This window comes from Carcharodon carcharias, chromosome 4 (assembly GCF_017639515.1).
Source record: "Carcharodon carcharias isolate sCarCar2 chromosome 4, sCarCar2.pri, whole genome shotgun sequence".
Lineage (NCBI taxonomy): Eukaryota > Metazoa > Chordata > Chondrichthyes > Lamniformes > Lamnidae > Carcharodon > Carcharodon carcharias.
The window spans coordinates 152,146,662-152,167,970 of record NC_054470.1 but is presented as its reverse complement, the minus strand read 5'-3'; the positions used below and the strand labels follow the sequence as shown (position 1 = coordinate 152,167,970).

Genomic DNA, 21,309 nt, shown 5'->3' with positions numbered 1-21,309 from the left:
AGACTCTGCGTTCATATAGAAGCTTATGAAATTTTCTTTTATTTAAAATGGGCCCTGATGAGCTGCTAAGGTGGCTGCCAAGAGCCAGGTGACCTTTGCTTATTCAACATAGGCTATCTCAAGCTTCTGGAAAGTTCTATTTGAATCACCCTGGGTAGGGACCTCCCAGGAAATGAACATATCAAGAGGAATGTTATCTGTGGAACTTGCACCTGCCATTGTTTGAAGTCCACCTCAAATACCGCATCAATAGATCTCCAGACTTCTTGGCCTGGATTTTCATCACTGAGGTGAATAACAGGGGTCAGGAAAGTTCTCAGCTCAGCCGTCAAATTCAGGAGAAAGTGCCTGCAAAGGAGCGATCCTCATTACTGAGGGAAGGGGGTAGATGTAAGCTGGAGTCGGGCCACCTGACCTGGGAAAGAGGTTGGAGGCAGCCAGAGGGACTGCTGGGTGCTGAGGTGGTCTGTTTAAAAGGTCTGGCTCATTGCTTTGGTGCATAAAAGCACAAAGGCCCTCTAGCACTCACCCCCAATACCCCTCAGCCCCACACACTCCCCATGCCCCATCTATGCCAACTCATTATCCCCACTGACTCCTTAAGGCCCCTCATGCCCCCATGCCAAGCTATGTATGCTTGACTGAGTCCAGACATCCATTGCTCTGCTGAAACACCTAGGCCCCAGAGAAAACATTGCTTGATTGTCAGATCTGGCTCTCTGATCTTTGCTGTTGGTTTCACAATATTTATTTACATTAGATTAATAGGCTTCAAGGACTTCCAGTTTCCGTTACTTTAAAGGGTCAGGATGATTGACACTTTCATTGGGCAGTAGCGAAAGCAATTTTTATGATTGACTTTTTTGAAGCTTTTTTTCACATATACTACTGTCACCATAGGGTTCATTGGCTCCATACAGTGTATAGTGGGTGAATGGGCATGGAAGTGCCAAAGCCTGGCATAGAAGGCATGGGGGCCATGGGGGTGTGTGGAGGGGCATAGATTGACACGGAATGAGGGACCATGGGGTATGGGTACAGGAGCATAGTTTGGCATAAGGGGCCTGAGAAGAACCTTTTGAGCTCTCAATTTAAAAGGTCCCCTTGTGCAGACGATGGTTCATGACTCTTCGGAGAGGCTGTGGGCCATGACTCTTTAAATAATAAAGAGGGAGAAAATAAACTTTCGATAAACTAGAAAGTAATATAAAAACGGCAAGCAAGAGTTTCTTTAAATTTATAAAAAGGAAGAGAGAGGCCAAAGTCAATTTATGTCCCTTAGAGAATGAGGCTGGGGAAATAATAATGGGGAACCAGGAAATGGCAGAGGAGTTGAATAAATACTTTGCATCAGTCTTCACGGTAGAAGACACTGATAGCATTCCAAAAATTTGAAATAATCAAGGGGCAGAGTCCGGGGGAGGAAATAAATACAATAACTATCGCTAGAGAAAAAGTACTGGGGAAACTAAAGGGGCTAAAGGCCGATAAGTCACCTGGACCTGATGGGTTGCATCCTAGGATGTTAAAGGAAATAGCTGCAGAGATAGTGGATGCACTGGTAGTAATCTTCCAAGAGTCCTTAGGGCTGAATTTTCCCCCCATTGGCGGGGTTTGTGCGGGGGCGGGTGGGAGCAAGCGCGAACCCGATCAGCAACCCCGATTGGGTCCGCGCCGCCATTTTATGTGGGTAGGCCAATTAAGGCCCGCCCAGTGTGATGCACGCCCGGAAGCGCTGAGTGCTCCCTTTGTGGACCGTGGGCATTTCCTGAGTCGGGGCCTGTGCTCTTTTGCGCATGCACGCTAAAGAGTGCAGAAATCTCCCTGAGGCACGGAGCAGCCTCAGGGAGATCAGTTTAAGGTTATAAAATTTAAATAAAGGGGAAAAAGAAACGTTTAAAACATGCGCTCTCATGTGACATTGTCACATGAGCTTGACATAGAAAGCATGGGGACCATGGGGCTGGATGGTCACGTGTCACATGCCACATGAATTTTTTAAATAATTTTTATTGAATTTTAAAACACTTCATGAAATCTCATCCCGCCCGTTTCATGAAAAATGTGAAGGCTGCCTGGGCTCTTCGCCTGCCCGCCAACCTTAAGGTTGGACGGGCAGCTCAGTTAACTGTTTTAGTTTTTTGCAGGCCTTAATAGGCCTTTGACAGTTCTGCGGACGTGTAACTGAGCCAGCTGCACGCTCGCTGAACTGAAAATCTCAATGACACACGGTGACATCAGGACGCCTGCCCAACGTCGCTGCGCATCATTTTATGTGTCGGCTAGCGGGCCCCGCCCCTCTCATGACCGGAAAATTCTTCCCTTAGGTGCTGGAAAACTCCCAGAGGATTGGAAAACTGCCAATGTAATACCCTTATTCAGAAAGGGAGGGAGACAAAATATAGGTGACCATAGGCCAGTTAGCTTAACATTTGTGATTGGGAAAATGTTGGAGTCTATTATAAAGGATGTAATAGCAGAGCAGATCAGATTAGCCATGATCTCATTGAATGGCAGAGCAGACTCGATGGTCCGAATGGCCTACTTCTGCTCCTACATCTTATGGTCCTATGGTTTAAAACCTGGCCCGACTCCATGAAAATTCCAGAGGAGTAGGACGTGCTTATACCTTCAGCCAGCCAGGTCAGAAGTGTCTGGTATGGGCTTTTGACTCAAATCCCTTTAAAGGCACTCCTGAAAAACAGATAGCTAGGGAATGGGGTCAGGAATCCTGGAATCCGGACCTGCCCATCATTTATAATGGGCTCCTGAATCATTCCGACTTGGTGAAAATCCAATCCCTCATCTCCAAGATCAATGCTTCATAAACAGAGCTAAAGAGGCTAGTTATCTACAGAATAAATGTGAAAGACCACCATTTACCTTCTATTATGTAGTGATGTCTTTGGACTTCCAAACCATTCTAATTAGACAATGCTAGCATTGGACAGGTGACTGAAACCGGCTGGAGATAACGAGTTTTGACCTAAAGACCCAGAAAAGACCCAGCTAGTCTGCAGAAGTTACCGGAAAAGACAGCATTTGCAGGAGAAGAGGCTGTGCCAGCTTGAGCTTTTAAGAACCAGGAGGCTGTAAAATCCTTAAAAAGCTTCCCGGCCTGATTCCAAAACTCCAAGTCCATCTGTAAAGAAATTTGACCTCCTGATATGAAAACTGCAAGTGCCTAGCTTTTCACAACCTGCTGAACATTTACCTCTTTGAAGGAATTCTGCAGCAATCGGGATATCGGACTTCAGCTATTTTTGGACCCGTCACAACCACAATTCAAGGAAAAAGACCTCTTTATCAGGCCCACACCAACTGATCTCCTTAGCAAGCCATACACATGAACTGTTAAACTATTCCTTTGATTTAACACTTGTAGAAATGTACTATCTTCTGTAATTGTATCTTCCTTGAGTGTATGGTGTATGAGTGATGCAGACTCTTTTGGGTGAGTATGTGAATAAGTAATCTCCTTTATTCTTAAACCCACAAAAGCTCTAGAATTGCCTAATTCCTCTCTCCTCTGTTTACTTGTAAGGATAACCTAACTTTATATTGAAAAAAATTAAGTTGTGGCCATTTCCCCATCAGGAAACCATCTTTTTAGGCCTGATGTTAACTTTCTGCAAGTGAATGGGTTTTGAGTGACTCTCAGCCAAATTTGTAAATGCTCAATCTGCTGACATGTTGCTTTTAATGGATCTGCAGGGAATATAGGGAGCTGTGACTGGGCACATACTTTTGAACTGATCGGTCTGAACAACTGCGGTAATGTCTATTCAATCCAAAATTCAGTAGGGGATGAAGCAGTTTAAAAAGGCTACACATGAAGACTGACTGCATGAAAGTGGGTCGGCTGTACACCCATGAAACAGTGCTGATGAATGCAAGAAGACATTTGGGTCTGCAGCTCATTGCCTGAAAGGGTGTTAGAGGCTGAAATCCTCATTGCATTAAAAAAATAGTTGGGTATGTACTTGACATGCCGTAATCTTCAAGGCACCAGACCAAGAGCTGGAAAGTGGCATGAGGCTGGATAGCTCATTTCCAGCCAGCACAGACACCAATGGGCAAAATGTGCCATAGATTTTCCGTTTCTAGATATTTTTTCACAATTGTGATTCATTCATGTTTCATATGCATACGTTGGAAAGTAAGTGAAACAGTACGTGCATCATATAATGCCTATCACATTGCTGAAACATCTTGAACCACTTTACATAGTGAAGTGCGGTGATTGTTGTTAAATAAGCAAATAGCTTCCCATTTTTCATTTCTCAAAAGCAAATGGCCACCCCCGAAATCCAGACTGCCCAGTTCAAAAGCAGACATTTGGTCACCCTATTAAAAGGTACATTTAAAAGAGAATTTCACAGCAAGGCCCCTGATAGGTGAAGCTTCCTCTTGGGAGTACAATATTATAAAACTGACTCTCCAGTGTGTGCTTTTTGGAAGCCCCATGTAAATGTTGTGTTTTGTTTTATACATGTTGCCCATTACTGCCATGGTCTGGACTGCATTCCTTCAAGGTGTTGTCACTCCCAGCAGTCTCCAATTCTGAATACCTGTTTGAAGGTGGCACGTTATCCCCACTACCCCTTGGTCCAGATTTGGGGTAATACATTTGGTTAATGGACAAGAGGCAGAGAGTAGGGATAAATGGGGCATTTTTGAGTTGGCAGGCTGTGATTAGTGGAGTGCTGCAAGGATCAGTGCTGGGGCCTCAGCTATTTGCAACCTATACTAATGACTTAGATGAAGAGACAGAGAGTAATGTATCTAATTCTGCTGATGATACAAAGTTAGGTGGAAATATAAGCTGTGAGGAGGACACAGAGAGGCTGCAAATAGATATAGACGGTGTAGTAATTATGGTTTTATTTAGTGTGTAAGGTCCCTTTTAAGAGAAATACTTGTTCAGGAAGATCACATGATCTGTAGTAACCAATGGGAGAGTAGCAGGGGTTACCTCAGAGTCAGTGTGGAGATAGAGTTGGAGTTGAAAGCACATGTGTAGTTGCTGCTGAGTATATTGTAAATAAACTTGATGTTTCCACCCAAGAAGCGTCTGCAGATCAACTATATCATTAATAGCACAACTCGGCCACCCTACAACAAACTGTTGATGAGGATAAAACAGGATTGAACAGGGGAAATCAAGCTGGAAAAAAATCAGCACTGTACCTCGCCCAGTGATTGTAAGGAGTAAGCTCTGTTAAAATTGAAGAAGTTATCCCCTCTCAGAATGCCACAGCTGGGAAAATTGATCCTTTTGAACCAATCACAGATGGTCTCAATACATAGAATGGCTCATATTCTTTTTTCAAGTGAATGAGATTACAAGGGAAGAGAAGAGGCAAGTGATCTTTTTGAATACTTGTGGGAATAAAACCTACAGTCTTATTCGAGGTTTGACAGCACCCAGTGCCTCAGATTTGAAAAATGTTGATGAATTGGTGGACCTCGTGAAGGATCATTTTCAACCAAAGCCCTCAGTCATGATGCAGAGGTTCAGGTTTAATACGCGAAACAGAGCCCCTGGTGAGACAATTGCATGCTGCGTGGAACATTTGAAGCAGCTAATGAAACATTGTGAGTTCGGCAGACCTCTGAACAACATGCTCAGTGATTAAAAACAAAAATAAAAACAAAACATAAATATAAAAACAAAAAAACTGCGGATGCTGGAAATCCAAAACAAAAACAGAATTACCTGGAAAAACTCAGCAGGTCTGGCAGCATCGGCGGAGAAGAAAAGAGTTGACGTTTCGAGTCCTCATGACCCTTCGACAGAACTTGAGTGAGTCCAAGAATGGGGTGAAATATAAGCTTATATTTCACCCCTTTCTTGGACTCACTCAAGTTCTGTCGAAGGGTCATGAGGACTCGAAACGTCAACTCTTTTCATGCTCAGTGATTGTTTAGTGTATGGAATGAAAGAGGACACTATTCAGAAAAGATTATTCTCCGAAGTGAATCTGGATTTCAAGAAGGCGCTAGAGATAGCGCTGCCCATAGAAAGCGCAGTAAGAGATTCAATAGCAATGCAGGGTGTGCAGAATGGTGTTGTCCTCTACATTGGGTGTGAAACCTCAGCCGAAAGAGGCGTGAAAAAGCAAGACTCTGGTGAGAAGTGGGAAAAAGCCCCCGCTAACCGAAGAATAAAGAAAAATAACTTAGCAGTGATAGTGAAGAATAATTTTAATAGAGGTGGAAACAATCAGCCTTTTAGAGATTGGCAGTTTAAAAAAAATCGAATGCTACCATTGTCATAGAAATGGGCATATGATGAAGCAATGCAAGGAAAGATTCAAGCAGGCTTGTAAACAAAAGAAGAAGCCCAATGAAATCCACAATGTAGGAGAGCCTGAAACAAAAAATTTACTCATTTAATCTGAAAATTGGGGAGACAGAACCAATATTTGTCACAGTGAAAGTAAATGGCAAACCTGTTAGAATGGAAGTGGACACAGGAGTTTCACTACAGTAATTGGGGAACATGCCTTTAGATACTTGAATAATGGTGAAAATCAATTAAGTTTAGAAGAAACAAATACCAAGCTAAAAACATATAGGGGCGAAGAATTCAAGTAAAAGGCATAAGCAGAGTAATTGTCCGTTATGGAAGGCAATCAGCAAAGCTACCAGTATTAATATTGAGAAGCAGAGGAACAAGTCTTCTAGAGCAAAATTGGCTAATGGAATCAACATTGTTTGGCTACTGAGATTCCAAAAAGTAGCTGGAAGTATTGTTGTTTTGAAAAAAGAAGTGTGTAAGGACTCAACAACCTGAAGAAATGTGGGATGTCTTAAGCCAAAACCTGGAAGGCAGCAGAAGAAACTCGAAGAAACCCTGTTTGATGACAGGGTTGGAGACGAGGTGAGTAACCTTTGAAGGGAAAAAGAAAACCTGTTGAAAGACCTTCACATACTACAAGATTCCCTCAGGCAAAGTTTATACCTCTGGAAAAGTCTGAAGAGAAATGGAAAGAATTCAACACCTCTCTGAACAAACTGAAGGATGAGTTGGCAGAGAAGACACAACAATGTTCAGTTTTGCGGGAGGCAGTAAACAAATACAAAAAGAGACATAAGAGCTGAAGAATCAGCTAAATGAAGCCAAAACAGCTTTGGAAGCAAAAGTCGCAGAATTTTCCAAGAAGCAGACAGATAATGAAATTTTGGGAGGCTCCGCCATTGAGCTCAGACAAGTTGAGCTTGCATCTGAGAGAAGTCTGGCCAATAATGAAGTCAAAAAGAAGGCTGAGATTAGAGTCTGCATTAGAAAGAAGAAGGCACGTAAAAAGAAAATACAGAAATACTAATAGGGCTTTAATTCTGGCAGCATATGAGTACACTTTCATACATAGGCCTGGCAATCAAATTCCAAACGCCGATGCCCTTAGTTGTTGCCTTTACAAGAAAATGATGAGCATGTCCCAGTTCCACAGGAACTGGTTTTACTGTTAAATTTCTTTGATTCCTCACCAGTATGTGTTCAACAGATCAGGGACTGGACAAGTCGGGACCTAGCCTTATCTCAGGTAGGAGAACAAGTGCTACATGGTTGGTCACAGAAGCCCTTATCTGACAAATGAAGCTGTACTTCATCAGAAGACATGCAATAACCAGTCAGGATGGCATCTTATTGTAAGGAGCATGAGTGATAGTTCCTCCAAAGGGAAGGGAGCCACTTTTAATTGAATGACACATTGCCCCTCCAGGAATTTCCCCAATGAAGTCCGTAGCATGCATCTATTTATGGTAGCCTGGGATCGATGGTGAAATAGGGAGTTTGCTAAAGCACTGTGTGCAATGCCAACAACTGCAAAAGTTGCCAGTGACAGCTCCAATAAACCAATGGGAGTGGCCAGGTAGACCCTGGATCTTTCCTGGGAACAATGTTTCTGCTCATTGTCAATGCCCATTCAAAAGGTTTGGATGTATATGAAGTTACCAACGTTGAGTACTACAATTGAGAAACTACATCAGAGTTTTGCCATTTATGGACTATCAGAAGTAGTCATTTCCGATAATGGCACGGCATTTACGAGTGCTGGGTTGAGGATTCTCAACCCAGGACTGACATGTCTGATGTTCCTGCAAGAATTGAGGATACAGAACTGCAAGTGCCCACCAAAGCACCTAATGTTCAGGCAACTTTGGAAAAGGAAGTTCCTGACAAAGAATCTGAAGTTTATCAGCCTCAATGGTATCACTCATGTGAAAATTGTACCGTACCACCCTTCCTCAAATGGATAGGCCAACAGGGTGGTTCAAACATTCAAGACAGGCATGAAAAAGCTAGCTGGCAAATCCTTGGCAACCAAGCTAGTACACTTTCTTTTTCATTACAGGACTACCCCTCATACAGGTGTCACATCAGCAGAGTTATTGTTGAAACGCCATTTCAGGATGAGGTTGAGCTTAATAATGCAGAATTTAGAGGGGAAGGTCGAAAGGAGTCAGGAAAGCCAGAAAACTAGACATGACTGGCATAGTCGCAAGAGGAAATTTACTGTGGGAGAGCCGGTACACGTGAAGAACTTTGGGGAAGGACAAAAGTGGTTACTAGGTGAAACGAGTGCAGTGACTGGACCTCTATCTTACCACATGGAAGTGGAAGGCCAGAACATTCATAAACATGTGGACCATTTAAGGAAGAGAGAGACAACTTACAAAGATTTGGTTCCACCAGTGATCATGACCAGGTCTGCATTTCCTCTTGTGGATTCTCAACCCAGGATTGACATGTCAGATATTCATGCAAGAGCTGAGGATACAGAACTGCAAGTGCCCACTGAAGCACCTGATGTTCAGGCAACTCCGGAAAAGGGGGTTCCTGACAAAGAATCTGAAGTTGTGGAGCTGCGAGGTTCCACATGTACTAGGAAACCACCTGAAAGGTCGAGCTTGAAAATTCCTTACCCAGTGTAGATATTATGTTGTCTTGAAAAACTTGTTAATATAAAATGTATAGCCGAGTTAAAGGGGGAGGAATGTAGTAATTATGGTTTTATTTAGTGTGTAATGTACCTTTAAGAATAACACTTGTTAAGGAAGATCTCATGATTTGTAGTGACCAATAGGAGAGTAGCAGGGGCTGCCTCAGAGTCAATGTGGAGATAGAGTTGGAGTTGAAAGCACACGTGTAGTTACTGCTGAGTATATTGTAAATAAACTTGATGTTTCCACCCAAGAAGTGTCTGCAAATCAATCCTATCATTAATAGCACAACTCGGCCACTCTACAACAGACCGGTTAGTTGAGTGGGCAGCAAGTGGGCAGATGGTGTATAATGTTCACAAATGTGTGGTTATTCACTTTGGTTATAAGAATGGAAAAGCAGAATATTTTTTAAAAGGTGTGAAACTTGGAAACATTGAAGTTCAGAGATAATTTGTTGTACTTGTACAAAGAACAGAGATTTCTTTGATTCTTCTTTCAGGTTGCTGTGATAGTAAAACTTTCTTAGAAGATCAAGGGAACTAAATTCTCTCCTTAAAACCTATTACTTGTATTTATAATTTTAGGTTGTCAGGAGTTGGTCAAATTGGAATGAATAAAGAATTTAGATTTGAACAACTTACACTTCCAATACAATTAAAGGAGGACAAGTTACACAAAGTGCATTCAGTAACAAACCTCTTAAAAATAGAAAAAAAAAATCAATTTTAAATTTGCTCTCTGCTGTCCTTGAGGTCCCCTGTTCTTAGCAGTGGGCAACTTAAAAAAATTTGGTTAGTGTGGATACCAGTTTGGCAGTACAAACTTGGTGCAAGGAGCGATCAGATAGGCTTCAGGCCTCATTTAAATAAGGCTGGCAAGCAACCAAAACATGCTGGCCGTTTACAAGCAGCTCACCAGTGAATTGGCATTGGCCTTGAGGTAGATTCTGGGATAGGGTAGCAGGGGGAGGGGGGAGGAGAGCAGTTCGGGGGGTGGGGGGGGAGCGGTTGAGGGGTGGAGCTGTTGGATGTGGGGGGATAAGATCGCAAAGCGAGGAGACAAGCAGGAGCCGACTAAGCCTATGGCATTGTAGTGGAGCTGAGGGAATCACTCCTGTTCCTCTTGGCTCCATATTCATGTACATATTTTCTTTAACAGAATTTACCTTTCAGTGGTGGGGACATGTTTTGCTGAACACAGCCTACGGAACACTAGATAGTATCTAATATTAACTGATTATCAGGTAATTCCCACAAAATAGTATTAGTTTGGTTTCCTTCTTATATGTTTGATTATTTGATCACTGATTGAAATCTGCTTAATTAACAAATATTAATTTACATATTGTTAGTACATATTCTTCTTCCAACACCCTTCCAATTATGGCAACTGATCTGAACATTTTTGACATTCCAGGTTCTCTCATACAGCTCCCTTCAGTGGAGAGAGGAAAACTTGCCAAAGTTCGTTTAGGTTCCCTTTCTTTGAAGAAAGAAGGAGAAAGACAGTGTTTCTTATTCACAAAACATTTTTTAATCTGCACAAGAAGTTCTGGAGGAAAACTGCATCTCTTGAAGGTGACCTTCACTTCTCATTAACTCTTAATGCACCCAGCAATGTCCCTCAAACATACAGACTGTGCATAAATAAATATTCAAAATTTTTGGAGAAACATATAGGCTGTAAAAAAACATACTCTTATAGTAAAACATTTTTCACATTATTTTATCCATTTAATGTTTTCCTAGATCTAAGTGGGGGAAGCAATTGGAGATATACTTACATCAAACATCATAAAAAGTTGGAAAGCTGCATTTTCCAGTTGTACAGCACTTGCGTTTCATTTTGGAGATTCAAAGAACAAACTTTGCAGCATGTACTGTTCCGACACCACATTTTATCCAAATTAAGGGGTTTCTCAGTTTTTGTATTCACGATTGCCTCCGAGAGCACCCCCACTCCAAAAGCTACATAGCTATATTTTCAAAGGGTATCTTGGAGTACAGGCAATGTTATGTGGGCAAATAATGTGAAAGGACACTTGCCAAGGAAATCAGCTGGTGCCAGAGCAAGGTTGCCTGTACTCACCATTATGCTATCAACAATATTTGCAAATTCTGGATGATCTAACTGGTTACCTCTAAGGGGGCTTCTGTGGAGCTGTGCTGTAGACATGGGACAGAATTTATTGGTTGGTGGGCCTTTCCGCCTGTGGGTACGCGTCTCCGTCAATGCCGGTTGTCCCTCAGCCATTTAACACTTCATGGAGCATTAATTGGCTAGATGCAAGACTTTTGCCCCTCACTTAGGTTAAGGTCCTGCCTCAGAATTTCGCTGGCCATCTAATTGGTCGACTGCTCTGTACTCCCAGCAGCATCAGTAACAGCAATGACTGGGGTTGGGACTACAAGCAGCCCCTAGGTTGTCTGGGGGTTCAGGACCAGGTAAGTGTAGGAGGGTCTCAAGGTGGTGAGGTCCAGGGGGGAGGGGGTTTGGGGAGAGGAGGTGGGGGTTTTTGATAGAAAGACTGGAGGTGGGATTTGGCATGGAGGGAACACTCTGGGGGAGTGGGGTGATGGGCTGATGTAGGTAGGGGCCCTTGAGGGAGGCACCCAACCTTTCCCTCCTGAGGCCCAAGGAGGGTCACGTGTTGGGCATCCCCTCCGCCCCTGAATCCTCCCACTGGCTTCAAAATTGAGGCAATTAATTGGCCACTTAAGGGCCTCAATTGGGACGAGGGTGGATGGGCCGGTCTAGACCTTGCCCGCCTTAGTAAAATTGAGGACAGGTTGGGGGCGGGTGGGAGAGCAGTGCCTGGGTAATTAAATGGACCCCTGCCAGCTAATCCACTGGTGTGGGAGCAGTTAAATTCTGCCCATGCTGGCCAATCTACACCATGGTGCAGGTAGTAGTGGTCAAAACCATGTCATCAGTCAACTATTATCCCGCCAACTCCTTCCAAGCTAGTATGGGATCATCTGCATTATTTTCTGCCCAGAGATTTATCAAACCAGTCACTTACATGCGGAGGGAAATTTGTGGTTTGGGTGCAATATGGCAGTCAGGAGTCTGAAACACATTCAGCTTTTGGTTACATTAAAATTTTGTCAATGAGCTTTGGGCAGCAAATGGGTGCCAAGGTGGAAAATCTGCCAGCTGCAGTACATAGCAAGGAACGCTGGTCTGGTGGGGGCAACAGATGCCAGGTGAACAGGCCAGCAGATCAGAAAATTCACCCTTTGACAGCATTATCATTTTGGGGAGGTGTCTACCAATCCCTTTTAGAATTTTTTGGTTAATTGTCTTTACTCCAGAATAGGAGTGCCATATATGTACCACCCCTTTCTCTTTGAAAGTTGAATTGTTGGCCCTGCAACTGGCTTAGGGCCCGATTTACACCACAACCTCCCGCTTGGTTTGGGTGGGACCTGCATTTAAAAGTCCAGTTGAAGCTTGGTTCAGGTGAGCTATTGCAGCACCCACACAGTTCCCAGAGCCAGCACCACAGGTAGGAGTTGCACCACATACATGGTAAAGGCTAAATCCAGGAATACAGTGTGTGCCACTGTGCCTCATCCAGACCTTTACCCAGGTTCATCAAAAACACAATCTCATTGGTGAGTAAGAAGGCCCCAGTCCCTCTTACTGGAATGTTGTTATAATACTGGTGAATTTTCCAGACAGAAAAAGGGCTCTGGAGAACCAGGATGTGTCCAGTTTTAAAACACTGTTCTCCACCTCTGTCATGTTATCAAATGAGATAAGCAGGTGCTAAGGTTCTATGAAATCCAGTTTACAATAAGCTGTAGGAAGCAAAATGGTCTCTGTAAAAAGATTTAATCTGTAATTTTTTTCTGTGCTTCAGACAGGAGGTGTTCTTTCCCTAATAGACTGTACTCTAATAGAAGAACCTGATTCAAGTGAAGATGAGTGTAAGTACACAATGATTCCTAGTGACATGTTCTGGATACTTGATTTTTAATGATTCCTCAATTTGTTTTTTACATTCTTTCTGTAAATGCATTCTTTATTTTAATTTAACTAAGGCCTTATCCTGTTAAATTGAGAAGTTGATTGCAGTTGAACATTATTTTAATCAGCTGGGTGCCTAGTACGTGCAGAGCCTTTATCACCATGTTTGAGGGTGTCCAAATCAAGCTACTGAGAAATTTGCCTGTAGAATTTCTTTTAGCTGATAAAAAGTGCACACTGTCTTCCCAGAATAACATTCCAATTACTAGTCCAGGGAAATTAGGGGGAAAATTCCACAGTGCTGTTGTGTTGGCAGAAACAGGCAGAACTTCCACCAGCTGCCAACCCTGGGGCAAATACCAAAGATGGGGCCATTCTAATAAGCTCATGCCTAGGCTCAGTACTAAACCAAACAAAATGAATTCAGCCACAGAGCCACTGGAGAAGTTGGATAGGAACCTTGTAACACAAAGGGTGTTGGAAACTGTAAGTAGTATACACTGGATTAAAAGCAGATTAGATGTGTTTCTGGAGAGAACCAATTAAGATATATAGTAAAAAAAATTGTTAACTGGGATTGTGGTAAACAAAGTTTGTTCCAATTAACCAGGGGGGCGGCACAGGCCAAATGAAATGATTAACTGGTAATATTTATACATTGTATATATAATTAATGGGAATTGTATTTTTAGATTCAGCATGGGAAGCCATGCTGTTGTTTTAAGCAATAAATAGTTTATTATAATTTCTATTTTGTGTATCATTGTATTTCATTTACACTTTTTAGCAAAAGGCTCTGGTCAGGTCTTTGGGCATCTAGATTTCAAGATTGTGGTTGAGGCTGCTGATGCCCCACCATTCACAGTTGTACTACTCGCTCCATCAAGGCAGGAAAAAGCTGCATGGACCAGTGACATAAGCCAGGTAAATATAGTTTATATTATTCCAAAATGTTCAATGTATTTCTTCAGAAAAATATAAAGTGTTAAAGAAATGTTTTCCTGGATGAATCTTTTCTATTTGTTTGGCAAATTCTGTTGGAAAACAGTTCCATTATCAATGGATCTTCCCCTACTCAACATTGAAAAACAGAAGCAGGTGACTCTCAACTGAAACAAGAGTAGGTGGCCAGTTAAAATGGCTGTAGAGATTTAACCCACTTGCCATCCCAGTGTTGGTAGTGATTTTAACTTGGTCTTTTGAGCAGATGAGCAAGACAAATGTTAGGAAGCAGCAGGCTCCAAGTTTAAATATGCAGATCGGGCTCTGACGAGAACACAGGCTCTGACTACAGTTTTAACTCAAGGCCTGCGTGGGGGAATCATCATCTTTGCCCACCAGATCAAAATGGCAGCCAGCAGATTCAGAGCCAGTCGAGGTCTGGAAAGGCTTTCTTTGCTCCTTCCAGGAAAGGAAGAGAAGGTGTGTTACTCTGGATGCTAGAAGAAATCCTTGGGCTTCCCCTACTCTCTTTACCTTCTTCCTTACCAGTATTTAGATGAGTTCACACTGAGTTTTGTGGTAGGACCTGTGCTGCAGGTGATTGATGGACAGAAGTCCCATCCCCAAAGGAGGCATGACAACACTGTAAATGGCCCCTTGCATTTTTTTCTATTCGCTCATGGGATGTACTTGACTCTTTGAGGATATAACAAGCAGAGTTGATTAGGGGAACTGGTAGATGTATTGCATTTGGATTTCCAACTGGCATTCAATAAGGTGCCACATAAAAGGTGATTGCACAAGAGAAGAGCTCACGGTATTGTGGGTAATGTATTAGCATGGATTGAGGATTGGTTATACAGAAGACAGAGAGTTGGGATTAATGGGTCTTTTTCAGGTTGGAAAGACGTAACTAGTGGAGTGCCACAAGGATCAGTCCTAAGGCCTCAGTTATTTACTATCTATATTAATGACTTTGAGGAGGGGGCAGAGTGTAAGGTATCCAAATTTGGGGATGATACAAAAATAGATGGGAGGGCATGTTGTGATGAGGACATAAGGAATCTGCAAGGGGATATGGCAGATGGAGTTTAATGTAGGAAAGTGTGAGGTCATGCACTTTGGGAGGAAAAATCAAAAGGCAGAGTATTATTTAAATGGACAGAGACTCCAGAAAAGTGCAGCACAGAGGGATCTGGGTGTTCTTGTGCATGAAGCACATAAAGTTAGCATGCAGGTGCAGCAAGTAATTAAGAAGGCAAATGGAATTTTGGCCTATATTGCCAGGGGGTTGGAGTTTAAAAATAGGGAGGTCTTGTTACAACAATACAGGGTGTTGGTGAGCCGCGTCTGGAATACTGTGTACAGTTTTGGTCCCCGTATTTAAGAAAGGATATACTGGCATTGGAGGCAGTTCATAAGAGATTCACTAGGCTGATTCCTGGGATGAAGGGGTTGACTTATCAAGAACGGCTAAACAGGTTAAGCTTTTATTCATTAGAGTTTAGAAAAATAACGTGTGATCTTATTGAAACGTACAAGATTCTGAGGGAGCTTGACAGGGTAGATGTTGAGAAGATGTTTCCACTAGTGGTGGAATCTCGAACTAGGGGACATAGTTACAGAATAAGGGGACACTCGTTTAAAACTGAGATGCAAAGGAATTTCTTCTCTGAGGGTAATGAATGTCTGGAATTCTCTGCCCCAGAGATTGTGGAGGCTAGATCACTGAAAGTATTTAAAGAGAAGGTCAATGGATTTTTGAATTATTGGGGAGTTGAGGGCTATGGGGAGCTGGCATGAAAGAGGAGTTGAGGCCTGGGGTAGATCAGCCATGATCTTATTGAATGGCGGGACAGATTTGAGAGGCCAAATGGCCTACTTCTGCTCCTATTTCTTATGTTCTAAGAGAGAATCTAACCATTGTCCCTTAATGTTCAATGGCATTACCATCACTGAATCCCCCACTATCAACATCCTGGGCGTTACCATTGACAAGAAACTGAACTGGACTAGCCACATAAATACTATGGCTACAAGATCAGGTCACAGGCTAGAAATCCTGTGGTGCGTAACTCACCTCTTGACGAAATACTCTCCACTTGCCTAGATGAGTGCAGCTCCAACAACAACCAAGAAGCTTGACACCATCCAGGACAAAGCAGCCCACTTGATTGGCACCCTTGAACAAACATTCACTCCCTCCACCACTGACGCACAGTAGCAGCAGTGTGTACCATCTACAAGATGCACTGCAGAAACTCACCAAGGATCCTTAGGCAGCACATTCCAAACCCACGACTGCTACCATCTAGAAGGACAAGGGCAGCAGACAAATGGGAACACCACCACCTGGAAATTCCCCTGTAAGCCACTCATCATCATGACTTGGTAAAATATCGCTGTTCCTTCATTATTACTGGGTCAAAATCCTGGATTTCCCTCCCTAACAGCACTGTGGGTGTACCTACACCACATGGACTGCAGCAGTTCAAGAAGACAGCTCACCACCACCTACTCAAAGGCAATTAGGGATGGGCAATAAATGCTGGCCTAGTTAGCGACACCCACATCCTGTGAATGAATAAAAAAAAGTAGGCCAGGCCAGGCAAAGACAGCAGATTTCCTTCCCTGAAATGAACCAGATGGATCTTAACAATAATCCAATCATTTTGTTATTATTATTGAGACTGGCTTTTTACAAAAATTTCAGACTTATTAATTAATTGAATTTAAATTTTCCGGCTGCCAAGATTAGATTTGAAGCATTAGGCCAGTAACATTATCACAAAGCTAACATTTCCTTTCTCAGGGTTAGTGGTGAACACTGATGAAAGGCTAACATTGCACTTCAAACAGAATAATTATCAGGGAATAAACAAATCCAGTTTAAAATGAGGAATGAAGGGAATTGCAATGGATTTTCACATGCAGAGGTAAAATTGAAGATCAAGCAATAAATCCACGTGATCCACTGATCTATTTAACAATGTAATAGGGTGAGGGGCTACATTGCAAAATTACTGCATATTAATCATCAGCACATTTGTGTCTTGCCATTTAGTGCCTGAAGGAAGCCAATGTTTTCTTTCTGTAAAACTTAAAATTAAATAAGACTATGTAGAGTCCATTGTGTATTGCTTTTGGAATTTTTCTATGTTAGAGGTGCAATATAAGTGCAAGTTGTTGTTTCTTGTTAACCTGCCTCCTGCAGCATTTTAGTGGACTATCTCTACCAATGCCTTTGTTTTTCTTTTGGTCTCTATGGGGACAGATACATCCACGGCATCTGTTTCCATGGTGGTGCCAGATTCACTTATACATCCATATCCCTAGTGGTCTGCTTGTTTCTTTGGCAGTTTATGGAGGTTGTTCCTTGTAATCTCTCACACACTGTTAATGGGTTTAGGTTGATCCAAATGTTCAACCCTACTACTAAGGTAGAAAATAAAACTAAGCTAAAGAAAAACAACCTTGTGATGTTTTTCATGATACCTCAAAGGAATAGATGAGCATCATTAATTTTATACTCTGGATTTTTTTTCCAAAAACCTGGAAAATGTCTTTTTATTTCTAATTGTCTGGTGTTTGTATTTTTGCAGTGTATAGATAACATACGATGCAATGGACTAATGACCAATGTATTTGAGGAATATTCAAAAGTTACTGTCCCTCATATGATTAGGTAAGTCTTAAGCAAGGTATCTAAATGGTAATTTCTGTAAGGAATGGGCCTTAATGGGAGCGAATTGTTGGAAATTGTAAGAACCAAGAAATAGGAACAGGAGTAGACCATGTGGCCTGTTGCAGCTCCTCCACCATTCAGTACGATCATGGCTGATCTCCTGCCTCAACTCCACTTCCCCCCTCACTCCACATACCTCTTGATTCCCTGGGAGACCAAATATCTGTCTATCCAAGCCTTAAATGTATTCAAAAACGGGGCATCTACAGCCCTCTAGGGGAGAGAATTCCAAAGATTCACGACCCTTTGAGTGAAGTAATTTCTCCTCATCTCAGTCCTAAATGATTGGCCCCTTATCCTGAGTGGGTAGTCCACAATACTCGAGCTGCGATTCTTGTGAAGGCCATTCCTGTTGAGAGAGCCAGGTAGTGGAAATACTGATTTATGGCATCTTCTTTTCTTACAACAGCCCTGATTGCAGCTACTACTACATCTGCAGCAAGTAAGATGGATAGATTGGGATATAAATAGAAAATGTTGGAAGCACTAAGCAGCATCTGTGCAGAGAGAAACATATCAGCTCTGTGATTGCAAGAAGTTGGACACGTAACAGGCTTTAAGCAAGTACAGATGCAGGAAAAAGGGCAGGTGGTGGGGGGGTGGCGTGAAAGAACAAATCGGAAAGTCTGTGGTGGAGTGGAAGTTAGGAGACATTAAATAACAAAAGGAAAGATGGTGCAAAGCAAAAGGGCATGGCAGTGAGACAAGCAAAGAAATAAAATATGGCTCTAACAGAGGTGTAAATGATAACAGGAGAATTGGATAGCAATTCCATTAGGGATTGGAGGAGGAAGGCTAGCCCTTGAAAGGACAAGAAAGCAATTTGTAACTGCTGGTCATGTATGAATGCTCTTATCCTAACTTTAGGAAACAATTACTTTCCCAGAGAGTCACTCAAGGGCTTGCCAGAAGCTTACTTGCAACTGATGTTGCATATTGACTATGTGCTTTGTTGAGGTATGGCTATATATGAAATACAATGCCACAGCTGTTAGGCATGTAAACCCACCTAACTGGCACAGGCTGCTGTTGGTTTTGCTTACTTATCTAGATTCCTTAATTTATGCTATCATCTTTTGCACTATTTACATGCCTGCAGGTAATCCTGGCAGCCATCTCCAGCCAGGCTGAGTGCATTGGTGTCCTCTGATGAGGTGCCATGAGCAGATGACCAATGTGGCCATACACCAATGAGAGGCTCAAGTTCATTATCGTTTCCCCATCTATTGAAAGACTAGAAGCTGAATTTTAACTTAAAAAAAACAGCTGCATTTGAGTCAGATGGGAGGTTAAAGTCAGAGAAGTCTGTTCCCTAACCTGAACTAGCCTCCAATCCGCACATTTCTGGCTTTAACTGAGGTTGAAAGATTGTTGACCAACCAGATCCATGGAGGAAGATCACAACTTTAAATATTATAATAAAGCTGTGCCTCATTGTCATTCTGATTTTAAACTTTAACTGCAGTCAACCAGATTTCTCAAGTAACTGGTAGCCTGATAGCTTCCTTAAGGCGGGGACTTGGTGGATTCAGGAGGCAAATGCCTCTCCATCTATCTCCTAGAGTCAGGCCTGAGGAACCTCTAGGATCAGGCCTTCCCCCAGCAACCCTCCCTCTGAGGCCTCCAACCTTCCTGCCCACACCAGGTTCAAATTCCACCACCACCCCCCCCATGTCCTCCAATGCCCCCTACCATGAGGTCTCTGATCATATGCCCCCTAGTGTTGACCACCTCCCGGGAACAGCAGCCAACTTGATTGCTGCCCAACTCCCCTCCCCCAATCGACCCACAGATCACTCTCCCTGATTGTCCTCCCTCTATTCCCCTGATCGCTGCCATCACTATTCCCGGTGACCCCGGTTGATTGTCTCTGTCTGGCTGACTTCACTATGTGCCCCATGACCCCTTCCAGTCAAAAGCCTCCAATTACACTTCACTCCATTCAAACCCCTGTTGACAACCTTTCCTGTCCCTCCAACAATCAGCTGGACCTCTGCGTTGGGAACTGGTCACTGATTTCAGGGACATGAAGTGAGTTAAAACTCCGCGGTGTGTGAATTGCTGGTTCACATCCCATGAATGAATAAAAAGAATCACATGCATCATCTGAGTCGATGATATCTAATGAGTCCAATTCTCTACCTAGTCAGCACACAGAGCAGCCTGCAAATTATGGTTTCAGCAGCTTGTGTAATGGTGTTGCATATCTAGCCTTATTGAAAAGAAAAATCACATAACCTAGAAAGCCATGCAATGACATCTGAATATATTCATTGCAGGACACTGGGGCCAAATGTCCTACTTCTGCTCCTAACTTGTATGTTCATATCATGAACATTTTTATGGCAGAGGTTGATAGATTCTTGACTAACAAGGGATTCAAAGGTTATTGGGAGTTGACAGAATGTGGAGTTGAGGTCACGATCAGATCAGCCGTGATCTTATTGAATAGCGGAGCAGGCTTGAGGGGCCAAATGGCCTACTCCTGCTCCTAATTCATATGTTTGTAAGTTTGTAAAAAGATAATGATAGCTAATAAACCAAATCAAACTGAAGAAAACTTGAAAATCATAAAATTAAAACCACAAAGTACAGCTACATACTCTCTCTCATCACGACATTCAATTACATTTGCTGATGGTGGAAAAGTCATAAATAAACAAAGCATATGCATTTTTTACCGGTGTATTTAAGTATGTAGTCTTACCTTAGGACTTTCCATGTTTGTTGCCATCCACGTAGGTAGTGCTTGCAGTTTGAATCTGGCTGCCACCTGATGCCAGGCTGACAGCAATGCTGACTTCTGAGGGGGTTACCATTGAGTGGTAAACAGCAGGACTCTTCTGCCTCATATGTTGTGCAGCAATTCCTCCCCTTCATCACCGACCAATTATGGATTCCAAAGCTGTGCTGCTCCATCACCAGCTCACATACTCCATTTCCCGCATTCTTATTTATTGTACTGGGTATTAGCACCCACTTTTTTCTCATAAACAGACTTTGGAAAGGTTAAAATGTGCCTTACCAGTCAGTGTGTTAGCAACCTGATCTTTTTTTTTAAACATAGAATTACATTGTACATTGACACATTTGGTCCAGCCAGTTCATGTTGGTGTTTATGCTCCATTCAAGTCTCCTCCCATCTTTCTTTATCTACACCTATCATTATAACTATCTATTCCACCCTCCCTCAAGTACTTTCACGTCCCCTTAAATGCATCTATATTCGGGTCAAGGACTCCACATAATAGCGAGTTTCACATTCTCATCACTCTTGGCTAAAGAAGTTTATTCTGAATTCCCTATCGGACTTTTTGGGCCTGTCTTACATTGGTTTTTTTTTTGTACTTTCATTTTATTTTGTCCCAGACCACGTTTGAGAAAGCTAAAATACGCCTTAAAGTTATTCATTGTCATTATGCCCTAGAAATGATTGCCCCACTGTAAATGTTCGCATTGTCCTTTGTCAGCAGGTGGATTACAAGGTCCCTCTACTGAACCATTCCCAATCAGGTGAGCTCCCAATGTCAGGCTCAAATGGACGGAAGCTCACGTTGATTATTATAATTAAATTGACCCTGGTAGTTCATGTGTTTATTTGATTGGATGGGTGAACACAAACCCCACTGTGCCCACATCCCACTCAATCTGTTCATGGAACTGAAAATCATCACTGTACAGATGACATGACATAG

General features: G+C 42.6%; 1 protein-coding gene across 1 annotated transcript in view; it reads left to right on the top strand.

Moving 5' to 3' along the window:
- Positions 1-21,309, top strand: part of rasgrf2b (Ras protein-specific guanine nucleotide-releasing factor 2b) — a 265,513-nt gene that overhangs the window by 137,622 nt on the left and 106,582 nt on the right. The window contains exons 10-13 of the mRNA XM_041185342.1: positions 10,372-10,532; positions 12,821-12,887; positions 13,715-13,851; positions 17,472-17,554. Coding sequence (XP_041041276.1) covers positions 10,372-10,532; positions 12,821-12,887; positions 13,715-13,851; positions 17,472-17,554 — 448 coding nt within the window. The remainder of the gene's footprint in view (positions 1-10,371; positions 10,533-12,820; positions 12,888-13,714; positions 13,852-17,471; positions 17,555-21,309) is intronic.